Source organism: Ciconia boyciana, chromosome 16, assembly GCF_034638445.1.
Source record: "Ciconia boyciana chromosome 16, ASM3463844v1, whole genome shotgun sequence".
NCBI classification, from domain to species: domain Eukaryota; kingdom Metazoa; phylum Chordata; class Aves; order Ciconiiformes; family Ciconiidae; genus Ciconia; species Ciconia boyciana.
Window position 1 is genome coordinate 8,596,043 of NC_132949.1, and position 18,301 is coordinate 8,614,343.

The window sequence follows — 18,301 nt, forward strand, 5'->3', positions numbered from 1 at the left end:
CCTCTGCCTGCCTGGGTGGGTGCTCTGCTTCCAGCCAGGTCTGGGAGCTCTGCAAGGGCTTGCTTCAGAGAGGGCTTGACTAACCAGCTGACGTACCCTGCTGGCTGGGTTGAACCTGCTCCTTGTGGCTACGTCTTAGGGTGCTCTGAACCGCCGCTCGCTTCTGCTTCACCATGTTCAGTTCCCCTTCCAGCCTGTGAGCAGAAAGGAGCAGCATAAGCCAGCAAGATGGGAAACGGCTGCGCTGAGCAAGCCCCGACAGAGCCTGGCCCAGGAGCAGCTTTGTGCCTCTGCCAGGGAAGGTGTTCCCAAAGGCAGGGGAAGGTGTTCCCAAAGGCAGGGGAAGGTGTTCCCAAAGGCAGGGGAAGGCTGGGAGCCTGCAGCCTGTTGTAACTCAGGGATGTCCCTTAGGAAAGGGGACAGCAGCAAGAGCAGCTGGTTGGTTCAAGCAGCTGGTTTCTCCCAATGGAGCCAGTGTTTCCCAACTCTTGCCAGATGCTAACAAAGCTGGAAATTTATTTCATATCACTGTAGCGCTTCACAGGAAGCGAGTACAAGTAGCTGCTTCTGTGGCTGCAGCCCTGGAAACACCAACTCTCATTTGTAAGGATGGTTCCCTTCTAATGAAACTAGAGCTGGGATCAGCAGGAGCTGGAAGGACCAAAAAAATCTCTGGGTGGGAGAAGACTGATGGAACCAGGAGGAGGGGCCTTTGAAGGACCAGGCTAGTTCACATCCCTGCTGTGGACTGCTCCAGCTAAACATCGTGCTCTAAAACCAGCAAGTCCCAGCTTGCCTGGCTGTTGTCAGATGAGGACTGTCCCTCTGCAGGGCCAGGAATAGCTCCATGCAGAGGGACTGAATGGTGGAACAGGCTGGGAAAGAAAACAAAGACAAATATTTTGCATGTAGGAAAGGAAGCAAACAACGGGAAATGAAACAAGCTGCCAGATGTGGCCTGAAAAGGGGAAGAGTTTTCCAGGCAACACCTGCAGAGCTGTTATCCAGGAGGACGTTGCAAACTTTTTCTTTTCTGTTTTAAAACACACATGAAATGCATAAATCCAAAGGATTCAGTAATGTGGGATGTGTGAAGAGGAGTACGCATTCAGACAAAGCAACGCAATGAAGCAATCCCACCCATGTGACTGGGGCTCCCATCACAGACATGCCCAAGTAACTCTGAATCTGGGCTGTGGGCCTCTCCACAGCACTTGAGCAGCGTTGATTTATCCAAGCACCCGGGGACATGACTAAAAGGTAATGCCAAAGCTCCCTGCACCACCGCCCCATCCTGTGGGAACCGCAGAAGCTGGCTGAGCCAACAGTAGTAGACTACACGGTGGTTCAAGGAACATTTCTCAGTCTCCAGCTGGGGCTGGCTCAGGAGAGATACCACAGATAACTCTGTCCTGTTTGGCAAGTCCCAAGCTCCAGACTGATTCTGCAATTAATTTAGTCAAACCTATGCGAGTCACATGTTTGGGTGAAGAAATCAAGCCTGACTGCCAGAAAAATCTTTGACAGCGAGGTCTGTGCAGCGTGCAGTGCTGTTGAGGAACGGCAGGAACCTGGACAAGATACTTGGGTGCAGGGAACAATCCCTCTCCAGGAGGGATTTCATCCTAGACAGTCAAGAGGTCTGTTCCCAGCTGCTACTTCTCTGCAGTTGAGGCAGTCATGCTGGCTATGACCCAAGAGCAGTCTGAACACCTCTCTGGGTCAAGCTCTCCACTGCAGACTCACCTATTGACCTTGTCTATGGACTCGGGGTCTGGTGGAGGGATGAAGAAGCAAGCAGAAGGTGCCTCCTGGACCACACCAGTGCTGCTCTGCACCACCCACATCTCTGGGTTGCTGTTGTCCTTCAGAGTGTACTTGTCACCTCTTGTCAGCTGCACCTGGGAGAAAGACACAAAATCCAGTGAAAGGCTTGGCTTTCTGGCACTAGGTCCGTTCCTCCCACCACAGAGCCAAGATCTGGAGCAACCAAAGAAAAATCCAATTGCCTGCTTCTTCTGAGGGTACTGCTAGTCAAGCCCTCACCTCCCCAGCATCCCAGTCACAGAGGGTGTCCAAGGTGAGGGGCTGGGAGGGACGCATCCTGCGCAGTTTCAGTGGGCTGATCTCTTTGCTCCTTCTCTTCAGGTCAGTGATGTTCTTCTCTGCCTGCTTCACCGCCTTCTCCTCGTTCTAGACAAAATAGGGAAGACAGTGGTTGTGACCAGGCTTGGATGAGAACGAAGGAGGGGGTGACACTATAGTGGGTACGCTGGGGCCAGTTATCCATCCTTGCACGGTCACTGCTGGGATGGAGTGAGAAGCATCTCCATTCTTGACCCCTCCATGTCCCTTCTTCCCCTTTTCATTATCAATGTTCTCCTCCTTTTCCTTCACTCACAGCAGATCTGCCCTGGAAGGCACAGCCAGAGTTAACCTTAGGTGATCCCACACTGTCATATTAAATCTCGTGGAGAAGTTTTTCTTCTCAGAAATGGAACAGAGACCTGCCAAGAGGCGGACGCATGCCAGTGTCAGAAGGTACCAAGATCCCGGCACCTCTTGGGAGCGAAGTGTGTTGCATGCATGGGAAGATACCACGTTGAACGCGTCCCCTCCCTCTCTCCCAGGCAAATGTTCCTTTCCCATCTGCATCTCGCCCCTGAGGTCAGATTTCTTTATTCCTTCCCTTGCCCTCGGCTCATGAGAGTGCTGAGGAGATGGGAGGACCTTTCCCTGCTGCTTGGATGCCAGCAGCTCACGCTCTCTGCAGGCCCTCTAATCCAAGCGTCTCCTGTTTAGGGCAATGTGCAGCTCCTCCCTGCGCTTCTCCTTTACTCTGATGGTGACCTGGGGCCTGGCTGTGTGTCACTGATGAGGACCGGTGCCTTCCCAGGGGTCACTGTCCCACAGTGTGAGCAGCATGGACCTTCTGGGGCTACAGAGACTCAGCATCCAGAGCACAGTATTGCCATGGGCTTCCCCCTCCCCAGCACAGAGCTGGAATGAGCTGTCCCAGTAGGGTTATTTACCCACCTCCTCCCCTTCCCCACTCTTATTTACTGGGGAGGCTGTAACATTTGGTCTGCCCCTTAGCTCTGGGCTAGTGCCACCAACCCTGAAGACCTCACCTCCAGCTGAAGCAGCAGATCTGACACCACGCCGGGGCTGTCTTTGTTGAACTTGTTGTATTTCGTGTCCAGGTCAGAATTCATCTTCTTCAGGGAGCGGCTCACAGCCTCGGCATCATCCTGGAACTGGAGATGTGAGTAGGAAAACAGTCAGGGATGGGAGGACATTACTATCCCCCAAGTCCAGTGGGGCCTCTCAGTTCCCAGCATCTCTCCCACTACCTGTCTGGGGCTCATCTACAGACCACCCTCAGAGCACATGCTTGGACAAGGACTCTCCGACGCCTGAGCCACAGGCAAATAATCCCAATCAACAGACAAGTCCCAGGTAACGATAGTGAGCAAACCCTCCCCTGCCCCTCTTCTCCAAGCCAGCACACTAACGCAACAGGGCTGATGAGACGAGCCGGGAGCCAGTCCTTCACTGCAGCACTAAAGGACTGTGTTTTGCGGGGTGTTTCCCCAAAATACCCTGACTAGGTGCAAGCAAAGGATCTCCCATCCTCATGCCTTTGCTGTCTCTCTTCCCAGCCTGCCCACTCCATCCTGACCCTGCAGCCCCATGGCCCATGCTCTGTTCATTGCTTTTTACCTTCTTATAGCTCTCCACGCTTTTCAGTTGACTCTCCTGGCAAATGCAGAGGTTCAGGAAATTCTGCCACTCGTTCTTCAAAGCTTCCTGGTGAGCCTGGTGACAGAGCACGACTCAGTGGGCTCCAGCTAGTCCTACCTCCCCCACCAGCAGTCTCCTTTCCCCAGAAGTCCCAGAGATCAGAGGAAGGGTAAAGACTGCTGTTGAGCGGAGGCAAAGCTATGCCCGGGCATTGCCTGATGCTGAGCCTGAGCAAGCATACTGCTCCACAAGGACCTGGCTCATACGGAGCAGCCAACATTTCTCAAGGGGTCTCAGCTCCAGTGGTGTGGGTGGCTGTGAGCCCACCTGGGCTTGCCACTGCATCTGCAGACTTAGCAATACAACCTTGGAGGTCAGGAGCTGGTTCCACCTGGGAGAGGTCATGCTGTGTCGTAGCTGGAGTTTCACAGCAGCATGAACGTGGCTGCACTGACCACACGTCTGAGCACCAGACTGGGAGCTGGTCCCAGCACACAGATGTTAGCCGCTATCTCCTGGAAATTTCTAAAGGAGTGAAGACCCTGCATGGCCCCCAGCCTCCCCATAGGGCTGGAGCAGGCAGAAAGATGCTGCAGCACAGTCGGTGCAGTGTGGGAGGAAAGAGTAACATAGCAGCTCTGCAGAACAGGTCTCTTTCAACCTGTCTCCTGGCTCTTGATCCACAAAATATGGAAAGAATTCTCATTCTCTTATAGGATTTGGGAGGAGACCCCCTTTCCCTACCTGAATAGGCTTGACAGCTGGGTGCTTTAGCTCAATCATCCTATCCCCATCATCCTGAAGATGGTTCACAAGCTCCTCCTGTCTGAGCAGCTCACTGGACTTGAAGTCCTGAAGGGAAAGAGAAACTTAATGACAGTGGGAGCACACAGGGAGCAGAGCGGTCTGAGGCACCAAACCCCATCTGGCAGAGAAAAGGCTCCCAAAGCATAGACATCTTTGTTTGTTTTTAAAAAAAGAAGGGGCTAGGCAAAGCTAAAACAAATTAGACACGCTTGAGCCTCAGAAAGCATCAGGGCATTGGTTCAGAGAGCATTTTCCTAAGCAATTATCCTTCTCTTCTTCCTGGTCCCAGCACATAACAGTCACTAGGTGTTGTACTTTGGATGTTGAGGCTAACATGACGCTGAGCCCTTCCCTCCCTTGTGATCGCTGACAGCTCTGTAATGTATGATCCCACACGCCAGTTCAGAGGACAGGAGGGGACACACAGAGTGGCTCATCCTTAACTCCAGCGTGGACCCAGATCATCTCTTCCACCTCTGTTTCTGTGCCCAGTGCTATCAGGCTGCCCTGCAAAAGCACCAGGCTCAGGGCTTGTGGTGGATGTCTAGGAGGCTGGGATCTGCCCTGCAAATCTCCTGCCACAATGGCAGGACAAGCTACCATCCCCAAGAGCTCACCTCATACTCCCGACGCACGCTTTGGACGTCCATCATTTGGTCACTCCAGTCTTGCTTCAGGATCTTGGTCTGCTGGTCCGTCAGGTAGCCCAGCTCCTTGGTGCAGCCCTGGAGGTGGTGGTACAGGCTGCCCAGGCTCTGCCCTCGCCAGATGGAGGCTTTCTGCCCATGCACACCGGAGAGAGACAGCATTGGCGCTCAGGCTGAAGACCCCCTTTCCCCTCTTCCTCCTCCTCCCCAGGACCCCGCTCACGTTGCGCATCCACCAGGAGATTCCCAGAGACCTTGGTGAGACATCTGCAGCTGCTTGCTCTAATCTGACGGGGCTGCCATTCCCTTTCCCTCCTTCAGAGACAGGATATGTTTGTCTAACCAGAATCTCAGGTGTCGGCTGATGCCTCGGGCACTCTGAGAGCTGGCCCAGCTCTGCTATATTTCTCACAAATGCCATTCTTCAGCATTAACCTTTACGGGCCCAGCTAGCTAAACTGAGGACCTTCTTCCTGGCCACCTCCTTTGCTCCAGCTGCTCATTTCCTCTCTGGAGCCCTTGTTAGGGATCAGTGCCAGCCTCAACATTTGCAATCCTGATTTGGAACAGCCCGTGGGCTGGGACAGGGTTTCCTGCTGCCGCATCCGTAACCCTGCACTCACGGACACATAGGCAACTCCAGAGCAATGATCCACGAAGAGGAGAGACACAGATCTCACCCACAGCATTCCCCTGAGGGTAGCGAGCGTGCTCTCAATTTACACCCATTCCAAGGTGGGAAGGAAATGGGGAAAGAAAATGAGGGACACAGCTTCATTGTGCAAGACCAGAGGTAGCTCCTGCCCTGAGTTGGGCATTCCCTGTCCATTGGGGAAGGTGTTACTCTGCTGTGTTACCCCATCTGTCCAGAAAACCACTGAGAATCTTACCAGCAAGTCCTTGTACTGGCTTTTTAAATCTGCCACATCCTGCGTTACACCACGGCCAAGACCAAGGAAAAAAAAAAAGAAAAGAAAAAAAGCTGTTACCAAAACACCATCAGTGGTAGATGCTGATGAGCTGATTTATGGAAGATGCTTTAGAAACCATTCAGGAACCACCTCCCTGGCCCCTACATGGCTTGATCTGTCTGAGCTCAGGTCTCCCCTGTGCAGAACAAGGGCAGATATTCACTGTGAGGAGGAGCAGACAGGACACGCAGCCAGACAGCGAGCAGAGCCCGCAGGGTCCCGAGCGAAGCCAACAGGAACAAGGAAGGGACAGAGGGTTCCTTACCCCGGAGCGGAGGTTCTTGACCTGGAGGCCATAGGCTTCAATCTCCTTCTGGAGGATGTTGTGCTCAGCTATTTGCTTTTCCAGCTCTGACATGCCGGGGCCATACTGTCCTGCGTTGACTTGTTTCTGTGCAAAAGGAGTTTGGCAGAGACTAAAGCAAAAGACTTTATTTCAGGGAGAAACCCCAGTGAGTGCTGGCAGGGTATGAAAAGATCTGGTATCTGATACCAGTCCAGGAGGAAGGGAAGCGATCCTGTTGTTGTTTATGGTGATTGCTGTTGATTGCCATTTCTCCAGCCATACACAGGGGCAAAGATAACCAGGCTATGTAACCCTGGTGTACAAACCTAAGCTGAACCAGCCACCCTCCCCACAGTGACGTGCATTGGATGCACATAGTTACCATCCAGCTTTCAAGGGAATCCAAGCTGACGCCAAACTGGACACTCCGCATACCCAAGACCTTGCAGCATGAAACCCTAGGATGTAGGGCTGTAAAGTCCTTGAAGACATCACCTTCTGCATCCTTTCATCCCACAGCAGGGCATCTCTACCTGATCCCCCTCCAGTAGCTCTTAATCTGATGAAGGGGTCAATCAAGAGGGTCCTCCAGAGGGTTTTAATAGATGGGAGGAGAGTCTTTCTCCTACCCAGAGTCACTTCCACCACCCGCAATGTCCCTGCATGATGCTGAGCACACGATGGCTGGCAGAGCCCTACAGGCAATAGCGGACATTATCTGGCCTTGTAGGAGTTGGGAGGTACATCTGAAAACAGCTGCTGTTACCATCTTTTGGTCCAGGATCCCGGCCCAGTCTACTCTGGGCCCCACGTCAGGGACGTTCAGTTGTTCGTAGAGGGCCCGGTACTCTGCACACAGCTGCGTCACGCGGTCGTGGAGCTGCTGGATGCTGCCAAGGAGAAAAGGCACACGTGTCTGTGTCCGTTTGGAAGGTGGAGAACCAAGGTGGGGTTTGTGAAGCCCAGATGTCACCCGTAAGACCCAGGCTACTTTGTTGTCCCTTTGTGACACTGGCCTCCTTCAGGAGTGGAGGCACTTGTCCTGGTGCTCTCCAGCTCCAGGGATGTCTCAGGAATTACAACCCAGGAGGAAGGTGCAGGGAGATCAGGGCTGTCCCTTCCAGCTAGGAAACAACTCTTCCCTCCAGGACTGCGGAGCAAAGAGGAGCAAAGCCCCAGAGGCCAACTGAAGGTCTTCTCCCATTCGAACACCCCCCTCTGACACTGTGCTTGCCTGAACAAAAGACATTAATTTTAGGAAAGACAGAGGAAAAGGAGATTTGCCCTGGGAGTGGGGCCACGTTTTAGGTCTGCATTTTTCTAGTACCTTTTACAAGAGCTCCCAGCTAAGACTGGGGACTCTTGGGTGATCACTCTGGCAGCCACTCTGCACACCACTATCTTTACAATATATTGGCAGAAGCCCTGATTTTAAGGCTAAAGTCTATGGGAAGAAGAGTGAAACTCTACCTCTCATGGCAACAACTGGAGCTCAGTCTAGATCCTAGCCGGGGGGTCCCAATTGCTCGGTGCCCTCATCACACCAGTCCCCCCTGCTGTACTCACTCTTTCTCTATCTCGGTAGCCTGAGGGTGTTTCAGCCGCTTGGCACGGTCCACGTCCAGAAAGAGGTCCTTCAGCAGGGTCTCCGCTTCCTTCAGGTTCCTGGCGTTCTCTGGCTGGAACTCAAAAGCCTTGTTGTTCTGTTGATTGCTCGCATCCTGGAGACCAGGGACAACAGAGAAAAAAGCCTGGTTGGACCACACAGACCTCACAACACTCTTGTTGGCCAACACAGAAGACCCGGATGCTCACCACACTGACTGCAGAGGAACCCTGGTGCAAGGCTGCAGCTGGGGAGTGCGTGTCCAGCCAAGGTGCCTGCTTCAGCAGCTCTCCCACCCAGGGGACCGGAGTGGGCCAGGCTGGCTGCCTGCCTCTGGGGCTGCTGGGAGGCACAGGGCTGTGCTGCTGCACTGCATGTGTAGGTGAGACAGCCTGGGCTGTGGGAAGCATGAGGCACTGAGCAGAAAGCACCGAGGGCAAAATTTGGGATGCCCTGGTATGCAGCCCCAGGGGCTGGGAGGCTCTGCAGGGTGCTCTGTTCCTCCCCAGCCTCGAGTCAGCCCCCAAATCTGCACCAGCAAGCTGATGCACAGAGCAGGCACCTGACCTGTTATCCTAGACGCTGCATTTCTAGGCAAAGCCTTTCACCTTCCCACTACCCTCTGCCACAACTCACCTGCTTGAGTCTGGACTGTGTCTCCAGGATGTCCTTCTCCACCTGGTCAGCATTTGTCTGCATGCGGGAGATGAGCACAGCCAGCTCATTTGTTGAGGACCTGAGAGAGGGAGCAGCAAAGCAGAGGGGTGGGTGAAAGCAATTCTCACTCTCTTCATCATGGCCCAGAACCTGACACAGGCATGGTACTTCAGGCCTTTCCCCCATGTCCTCCTGGTCACCAAATAGCCTAAGCTGTGGCCAAGGGCAGGGATGCATAAAAGGCTGTTGCCTTCAGCCAAGCGAAGGCAAGAGGTGGTGTGTTCAGAGGGAGCAGGCAGTGGCTTTCTGCACACCACGCAGCTCATCTGCGCAACTCCTTGCCGCAGGACACCACAGATGCTCAAAAGTTCGTGTGGATTCAAAAAGCATTGGAGAGGGGGAAAAAAAAAGGAAGGGGAAAAAAAAAAATCACTGTAGGTCTCCCAAATGCACCAACACCACATCTGGGTTGGGAAGACCCGACGCCACAGACAGCTAGAGGCCAGGAGAGCACCCTGCAGAGGCAGCACAACATACTTGCCCTGTTCGGAAGCGCTTCCCTGGCTGTCTGCCCTTGGCTGCTGGCAGAGGTGGGCGAGATGGCCCTTCAGCCTGACACAGAACTGCCATCCTGTGGTCTTGTTTCATGCAAAGTACTTCGCAGTTCAGCTCACTGAGACACTGGAGAAGCCCAGTGCCACCCCAGGACCAGGCAGCAGTGGACAAGGACTTGCTACCAGACTACAAGCCCCTCTGGGCACTGTGCGGGCTGTTGCAGTCACGCTGCTTTCAGGGCTTGGGGACAAATTTCCCAAATACCATCAACAAATACCATCAAATACCATCATGGCCCTTATTCCATCACTGCCATTGTGAATGAGCGCCCAGAGCCCTACCAAAACAGCTGGATCCAGAGCCCGCAGCAAGGCACGAGGTGGTTCCCGCAGCTGCGGCCCCAAAGCTCCCGGCAGATAAGGAAGCACAAGCCTTGGTGCCACCTTTGTCCTCGTCTCCTGTTGTTTCTAATAGCATCTGCCCCTAGGACAGTGCCAGCCCTACCCTCCCAGCAGGGCAAGTGCAGCACTGCCAGGATGTGGGCAAGCAGAGGTGGGAGGGCGGGGACTGACAGCATCGTCCAGGGACTGGAGCCCTTGGATGACTGCTGATGCGACAAGGTTCAGCAGAGGCTCAGCTCAGTTACGTGCAGACTCGGGGGTCTGAGACCAGAAGGGAAGAGTTTGAGCAGCGACAATGGGACATTGCATGGGGGTCAGCTGAAGGGGGGACACTCCTTCAGGGCTGGTTGGTACAACCTGCCCTGTGCCTTTGGTGGAGGAAGAAAGTAGAGGAAGGTGCTGTCCTGCAGCAGAGCCACCCACATCTGCCCTCCAGCCATGGGGTTTCCTTCCTAGCCCCTGAATCCAGCAAAGGACCCGGGGAAGTGGTTCCTTTAATGGCTCTGCCATTGCTCCACCTCCTCATCATGGCTCCAGCTATTCCATGGTTCATACCAAAGGCTAGAGCAGATGCTGGGATGTTCATTTATTACAGCCCCAAGTGACTGTAAAGTGCCAGTGAGTGTTACGGTCACCCCAAGCCAAGCATTCGGTTGCCACAGACCAAGCTCGTGTTTTAAGTCAGCTCAGCCCGCGCTGACTGCGGCCGAGCTCGTGTAACTCTGGAGGAGGCGCAGCCCCAGCGCTCCTGCTCACAGCATCCTCCTGTCCCCTTTCTCTGACTCCTCCCTTGGTTTTGATTTCCCAAGAGGGCGGCGCAGGCCTGCGACACAGCACCTCCCAGCTCCCCCGGGGCTTTGGGTTGGCAGCGTCTCCTGGCCGTGCCTCAGCTTCCCTGCCTGCAAAATGCATGTCAGCAAAGTAAATGGGGGACTGCTGCGCTCTCGCATTGCCCTCTTCTACAGGATCTAATTCCAGGCATCACAGACCCAGAGAGCCCAAGAAGGACATTCATCATCCTCCTCCTCCTCCTCATCATAGAAGCATCACTGTCTGCTACAACCTGTCTTTTATATCCTGTTAAACACCCCTCCTTCGCCATCTGTGCCCCACGGATGCCTTTCCTGGGGTAAAAGGGAGACAAAGGGTGGTCCCAAGTCCCAGCACAAGAGGATGGATGGGAGCAGCGCAGAGCCAGGACTCAGTCCCCGTGAGCCCGAGCCTGCAGCAGGCTGAAAGCCCTAGGAGGTCCCCCGTCCCCAGGAGGTTACACAATCTCTCACTCATCCCCAACACGCCTGGAATGAGGTGGTGTCCCATGAGCAAATACTTGAGCACCACCCAAATTTCCTGCCCGGGCTCTCTGCGCAGGGAGGAGAGAGTGAGTCACACGCCGGCCGCCATCCCAGGGGCCGGCCACCTCTCCCCATGCACCGGGGGAGTCCATCCACCCCGAGAGCTCTGGCTGAATTCAGCTCCCACCTGGGAAGAGCGTGAATGGGGTGCCCAGTTTGAGCCGCGTTGTGATGTGACCGTGGATACCTCTGTGCAGCTCCGAGAGGGGAGAAGTGAGGATCCGTCCTTCCCAGGGAGGGTAGATTGCCAATAAAATCCTGCTTATTCCTGGTAGCATTCCCTTCCTGGCTGAAGAAAGGACTGGGACACCCCATCTCTTGGTTCATAAGGCTGGGTACATGAATCAGCTTTGTTTAGGCCAAGCCACAACAAAAGTATGGACCAAAAAGACCTCAACAACTTCCCGGTCACAGGGGCTCAGCCTTGCCCATCCCCAGCCTGCACTGCCTTTGCGCTGCACAGGGCACCTGAGCTTAGAAACGAGGACGTTGTTGCAAACAATCTGATCTTCAGGGAAGAAGCGATGCTTCCTGGAGAGCACTGTCTCAGGAGCAGAGAGGGTCTCCCCTGCACATCCTGGAGCGGAGAGCCAGGAGGTCCCCGTGCTGGCCAAGGGAGGAAGCCTGGCAGAGGAGGAGACCGAGACCTTGTAGCCAGCAGCTAGGCTGGAAGGGGCTCTCCAGTCCTGAAAGCAGCCTGCAAGCAACCACTTCAGTCTGCAAAAGAACAGTCTGGATGCTTGAGGAGCACTGAAGCTAGGTAGGGGATGTGTCAGGAGGAGAAGGGTGTCTACATGCTGTCCTGGGAGCCTAGGGAAGGCCCGATGCGTGGGTGGACAAGCTGGCTGTCCTCAGCTGAGCCTCCCCCAACTCGCCACGCTCCTTGGTCAAGGTGGGAGCAATGCTGAGGAACCCGCTCGGTCCGTGCGCACTTGGAGAAGGACCCAAACCACCACAGTCCCTCCTATCCCAACCATGGACCATGCGGAGAGGAGCGCAAGCTTCTTCTGTCCACGCTGACACCCGTCCATGCAGCCCACGAGCCATGCCACCATCCTTCCTTGGGGCTGTCCCCCCTGCCCCATCCCTGCTGTCCCCGGGAGAAGCCCTCACTCGGTGAGGGCTGACCGCAGCCGGGCTCCGTGTTTCAGGGTGAAGATGCTGATGCAGAGAGGCAGCCTGGCATCGAGCAGGATATGAGGAGCCATGAGCTTGCCCATGCTCGCGTTGGGCATCCCTCATCCTCCTGGGGCTTGGGTCCAACTATGCGCATGGTGCCTGTGGACAGCCACAGCCCTGGTCTGGCCGAGATGGCTGAGGGCAAGGCTTGGCAGAGCTCCTCCTGCTCCTCCTCCTCAAGAGCCAGGGCAGGTCTCCTCCCTAGGGCTACCTCATGCCTAGAAGAGGCAGAGCACTATTATTATCGTTATTAATTGGTTCATTTCTCATACCACTTTCTGCCTCCTAGACAATCCAACTGCACACAAGGGACGGTGTCTCTTAGCAGGAGCAGGACCGTCCCCCACTCCTGCCACAGCACATTTGGGCAGGACCACAGCACCCACCCCCTTCAGTCCCCAACCCCCTCCATCCCTTCCTTCCAGGGGACTTTGCTTTATGGCCACAAGGCAGACCCCAAAGCTGGGTCTGTTCTCCCCGACACGCAGAAGTCCTCGCACGCTCTGATCTGCCAGCCTGAGCCATTCACAGCAGACCACCAACAACCCCCTGCCAGTGCTGGGTTAGCCCCCTGAGCCTGTGCCTGTCTCCCCAGGGACCACATTGCTCTAGACTGATCGGGGAGAAGCAGAGAGAGAGGCAGTGGCAGAAGCAGCAATCCCAGGAGATGATTAAACCAGGAGATGACTTGCCATCCACCTCCAAAACCACCCACAGCCTTTGTCAAGATCGCACCCAGGCAGCCAGTCCAGCCAGATCTGATTCAATTCCACCTTCTCAGCAGGCACCTTCTGAGCAGGGCACAGCGAGGATGCTCCTCAGGGACAAACCTGCCCTTGCTACTGCCTCCCTGGGGTGCATCCACCAAGTGGAGACAGCAAAGGGCCCTGCGAGGTGGGATGCTCAACACCATGGTCCCAAGGACCATGACGAGGTATCTCTCTAGGGGTCCGTGCCAGCAGTGGCACCCGCTAATCATGAACCTCCAGAGGCAGGGAACCTCAACTGCTGCTGATGTTCTGGCCTTGCGGTCACCAAGAGCAGCTATGGGCCACCAACATTTTCTTGGGGCCATCTGCAGAGCATGTGCTGGCATTGCTCCTAAGACAACTCATTCACCTTCATTTTCTCAGCTAATATGGGCACTGACCAAGCCCCGGGCCACGGCCAAACAAATTAGCCTTTGTCTGATGGTTGGTGCCTCCTAAAACAAGCACAACTAGCTGGGTAATTGCCGCACTTCTGGCTCCAGCCTCTATCCTGCACAGGGAAGAGGTGTGAGGTCTCGCCCAGATGCGGCTCCAGTTATCCCGAGAGGCTCATGGTCGGGGAGAACCTGGCCCAAACCCTCCTGCAGTGCCACGGGAGCTGCAGCAAGCTGTCCCAGGAAGCCTCATGAGAAATCCCCAGCCCAGGTTTGGAATCCAGCTGGGGAGGTGGATAGATTACATTAGCAAGGCTAAGAACAGAGGCTGACACAGCTCCCGAGCTTCTGGGGAGGTGTTTCACTGCAGTCAGGCCTCGACAAAGGCTTGGTGTTCAGAGAAGCCCCAAATCTGTCTTTGTGATGAGTTTGTGAGTGCTCAGCTCCACTGAGGCAGAAGCTTCCTACGGTGGGGCAGGGGGCCAGCTCCCAACATCCACACGTGGAAGCCTCAGCCTTTGTGGGAGGCCCCTTCTTCCAAGGTACCGCCGCCCTGCCCGGCGGCACTGGGCCATCACCTTCCTCCATGGCTGTTTGCGAACATAAACGGTGGAGCTGGCTGCCAGCGCTGTGCTGTGTCCACCCAGGCGTCTGCCTTTGGTGGCCCCAAGTGATGGGGCCAGCACCCCCTTCTTCCTGCAGGTCCCCTCCTCTTCAAAACAAACCCCTTGCTGATTTCCTCAGCCTCTAACCCTGGCTGGGGACAGGAATTCCCACAGAATCAGTCCACTAACACTATAAAATGCAAAATTGCTGAGGGAAGGTGGAAAATAACCCTGAGTTAGCAACTGCAGCTGACGGGAGGGATCAGCACACTCTCTGCAGGAGCACCCCCTCCCAGAGGACACCCTGCTCCTAAGGAAGCATCCTGGTCCCATCACACATCTCACTTCCCAGAGCTTAGAGAATCTCTTCAGAGGAGGACATAGCTGTCAGATCCTTTTGGTGCTGCCTCAGACAGGCCTGAAAGAGGCAACTTCAGCCTATTTGACCTGCAGAGACCCAGCCTGTCACCAGGATGGATTAGAGCAGTCACCGGCAAACCCACTCCTCGCCCATCTTCACCACCTGAGCAGCACCAAACTGAGCATCCTTCTCCAGGGATCCCAGGTCCCAGAGCAGCATAACACCAACCTCACACAACCAGCAAGTCCTGGGATCTCAAATCCAGGCTGGTATCTGCTTAACTATCAAGCAGATCTTGCTCCACCCAAGCAAAGAGGCTGCATTTATTCTCCCTACTCATACCTGCGCAAAAGGGGCTTTGCACCTCCCTGCTCAATTAACACAGCTCTAAGCACATCTTCAGGCACTGCACGTCCCAGGGGCTGCACAGATACTTCTGGGCTGGAGTGCAAAGCCCACCAAAGACAAGGACAACACCTGGGGCAGCACGTTTTGGCATCAGCTCCCAGCGAGCCCCAACTTTCTGGCTGCTCCATAAAGAGGGATGGTTCTTAGGGTGGCTTAGGAGACATCGAGCACTCTTCCCTCATCTTCCCCCAGGGTCCACAGGACGGCTTAGAGAGAGGAGAAGAGTTGCACTTACTTGCTAGGCTTGACAGGGGAACCTCTGTTGGGGGAACTTCTGCTCGGGGAGCCTTTGCCCACCCCCTTGAACATGTTGGCGAGGTCCCAGCTGGTCTCCTGGAGTCTGCAAAGTCGTCGTGCACGCTGGCTCTCTGCTCTGGTCTGTCGGGATGGAATGACAAGACTCAGCGAGGGAAGGACGGCAGCGCGCTAAAGAGCAGTTTCTGGGAGGCTCCTCCCCAAACGCAGGTAAGCAGCAGCAGAGATGGAGGCACATATGAAAAAATGACTCGAAAAACCAGTTTGGGGTGGAAAGAGCAGAGCCCCGGAGGGAGAACGGGAGACCTCACCCTGGCTTGGAGAGTGTTTTGGCACACACAGCCACAACCGTACAGCAGTTTCCCAGCAGAGAGGCAGAGAGCGTGGCCTTTGCAGGGAGAAAAAGTCTGCAAGTGCGACTTCGAGGGAGTGCACTGTGACTACTGAAATACATTTTAAAGCATCTTTGTGCATTAGCTGTTTAAAACGCTAGAGAAGTAGCGGAAGGCCTATGGACGAAGCCAACCAAAAGTTTTCCAAGGCAGCAGCAGCAGTTTGGAAACCACTAATTCACAGAACATGATGTTATTTTGCAGTTCAGTAAACTTTTAGCCCAGGCTCAGCACAAGGTGGCCCCGGCTCCCAGCAAAACACCGAGGGCTCATGGCAGAATGAAAGTCAGCAGCTCCAGCGCAGCATCGCAGCAGCCTGAACAAGCAGGATTCAGGCTCTGGGACAAACTCGGGTACCAAAGCCCCAAAGACCTGGGTCTGAGGCTCTGCCTAGGCACCCTGTCTACGCAAGACCTTAGAGCAGGCTTTGCCTCTGGGCAGCTCTTTCTCCTGTGGAGCAAAGGTTCAGAGTCCCAACTGGTTCCCAGTACAGCCCAACAACACCCTGGCATCTCCGTGGCTCCTGGGGATGCCCATCCAGGCTGTGCTGCATGGTGGGGCTGCCCAGCCCCACGGCTCTCCTAAGCCACAGCAAGGGTCTGCTGCTGTCTACATCTTGTTGGTTTCAGATAAAGCAAAGTTCAAAGTTCCCCACCAACCAGGAACCCTGTGTTTCAGGCATGGATCCGGCATGGATCCCACAGCAATGTGGGATCCTTACCCAGTGCAGGACCAGGGACGGAGGGCAGAGGATGGAGGAGGAAGGGGACAGGAATGGATGAGGACCACAGCCCCCACATAAGCACCAGCTGCCCGTGATGCCAACACTTTGTGGGTGACCTCTCTGTCCTCTTTAAATTGGCACAAAACAAGTCAAGCTTGTCTCAGGAGAGGGAAAGACACGCATGGGACAAGGCTCTTTTGCAAGGGACTTGCTTTCTGCTGTGGTTTTGCCTTCTACAAGTTGCAAAGCCCTACTTTTTCATGGCGGTATCATAGCTTGGGCCCTGCTTCTCACACCAGGATCTCAGAAACATGAAGACAGGAGGTCCCCCCCACTCAAAGCACTGGGAGGCAGCTGGTGTGGACCTTCGGAGGAGGGGTGACCCCTCCTCCAAGGGGGCTGGAGTTAATGGAGACCTGTTTCAGGGCCTGTCTTTGCTGTGTGGAGGTCTACAGACAGGATGAAAGCGGTTGCCGAAAGATCACCCCTTTGCCATTAACATCCAGCTGACCAACAACAGCAATGGTGCGCTCTGACCGGAGCTCCTGGAGGGCCCCAGGGAGGAAGAACCAGTGCAGCACATCACCTGTAGCCCACAGGACCAGACCCTTCTGCATTTGCATTCAAATGCTTGAAGTAAGCTGAAGCCTTGCCAGGGACAAGAGTTGAGAGCATTTAAGGCCAAGCAGACCTCAGTTTGTACCCACGCAAAACAGGAGCACGCAGGAGCCCATGGCCGCACGGGACAACCCCTTCTCTGCGGGGCTGTTTGCACAAGCCAGGAGGGGATCAATCCCCTGTGAATTCAGAGGAAACTAAATTGAACAAGATCGACTGCCTGTAATCCCCTGGAAGACAGCGTGCTCGCACGTGGAGGAAGTTCTAAGAATTAACACAAAAAGCAAACCAGGCACATACCAACACCCCCCCCGCCCCAGACAACCTGCTTCCCAAGCCATCCATCACCCACCGCCTGGAGCCAAGGGCTGGAGCTTCTCACCTGCAAAGGTTTAAAACAGCACCTTCCTCTCCTCTGTTTAACAAGACAGAGGTATGTTCCTTCCCCCAGCCAAGTCCCCACCTGGCAAGGATCCCTTGGAAAGACAGAGCATTTTAAAAGCTAGCACTCTTTGATCTCAGCCCCGTGCACACACAGACACACGCTCTGGCAGGCAGCAGCAACCTCCGTGCCGTATGCAGACGGGACAGATAAACACAGGGCTAATCTCAGGGCTGATGCGAGAAGAGGCAGCGTGCTTGGCAGAGGAGCACCTCTCTGCTCACAGACTGTGCGAGACACAAGCTAGAGAGCCAGGCCAGATCCCACCTGGTTTTGAGCCCTGGTCCAGGAGCAATGCCAAGCATCCAGCCTGCCTCACCACAGCAAAGGGACCTGCCTCTTCCTCGCTCAGGCAGACGTGGTGGGAGGAGAAGAGGCAGAGCCAGCCTGCTCTCCTGCACAGAGCCCATGCGAGGGCCCTCTTTGCTGCCTGCTCACTTGCAAGGGGAGCAGGGCTCTCCCAGCCCTCCGGGACACCCCAAAGGGTTTGTCACCATCCCAGCCTCAGGAAACAAGAGTGGCAGGGGAAAGCTGTAGGTAGAGCCAAGGACGGCTCCGGGGTGACAGGTCGTGCCAGTCCAGCACCCCTGCCACCACGTCCAGCCCAGAACAAGTTTCTGCTGCAGCCCAAAGCCTGCTGCGAGGGGAGGGATGCTCTGCTTGCTGCCAGCCCAGCCTCCCCCACACCGCAAGGACCACCACGACCCGCACAGGTGACGGGGACATTGCTGCAAGAATCCTCGGGGGAGCAGTTGTGACAGGCACTGCTTGCTTCAGCCCAGGTCACTTCCAAATCCGCAGCGGGTTTTGTTCAGACCAGACCCAGCCATGCCAGGGCAGAGTACAATGGTTAACCCAGGCCCTGCAAGAAGCAACAGGCAAGGAGACCAGTTCAGCCAGTTCTCCACCACAGCCACCCACACAGCTGTGCCTGGCACTTGGAACTGAGCCCAAAGCCCTGGGCAGGACTGCCCCACCACGTACTTGCTCCTCTGTGGCCGGAAGCCTAAGCACAGGTCTCCAAGACGGCCATCCGAAATGGCACTACCAAGGGCCCCCCACCTCCCAGCCACCCCCCATCCCGGGAAGGCAGCCCCCCATCCCACCGCAGCTATATTTCCAACGGGATCGCTCTGCACTGCAA

At 55.3% G+C, this 18,301-nt stretch overlaps 1 protein-coding gene across 3 annotated transcripts in view; it reads right to left on the minus strand.

Annotated features, from left to right (window-relative positions):
• EVPL (envoplakin) overlaps positions 1-18,301 on the minus strand; it is a 36,313-nt gene that overhangs the window by 10,519 nt on the left and 7,493 nt on the right. For all 3 annotated transcript variants that reach the window (XM_072880873.1, XM_072880872.1, XM_072880874.1), the window contains 13 exons: positions 14,962-15,104; positions 8,698-8,797; positions 8,022-8,176; positions 7,222-7,345; positions 6,435-6,560; positions 6,089-6,127; positions 5,169-5,330; positions 4,489-4,596; positions 3,724-3,819; positions 3,132-3,257; positions 2,047-2,193; positions 1,747-1,901; positions 97-194 (listed from right to left, as the gene is read on the minus strand). In XM_072880873.1, coding sequence (XP_072736974.1) covers positions 97-194; positions 1,747-1,901; positions 2,047-2,193; positions 3,132-3,257; positions 3,724-3,819; positions 4,489-4,596; positions 5,169-5,330; positions 6,089-6,127; positions 6,435-6,560; positions 7,222-7,345; positions 8,022-8,176; positions 8,698-8,797; positions 14,962-15,035 — 1,510 coding nt within the window. In that variant the 5' untranslated portion in view covers positions 15,036-15,104. The remainder of the gene's footprint in view (positions 1-96; positions 195-1,746; positions 1,902-2,046; positions 2,194-3,131; positions 3,258-3,723; positions 3,820-4,488; positions 4,597-5,168; positions 5,331-6,088; positions 6,128-6,434; positions 6,561-7,221; positions 7,346-8,021; positions 8,177-8,697; positions 8,798-14,961; positions 15,105-18,301) is intronic.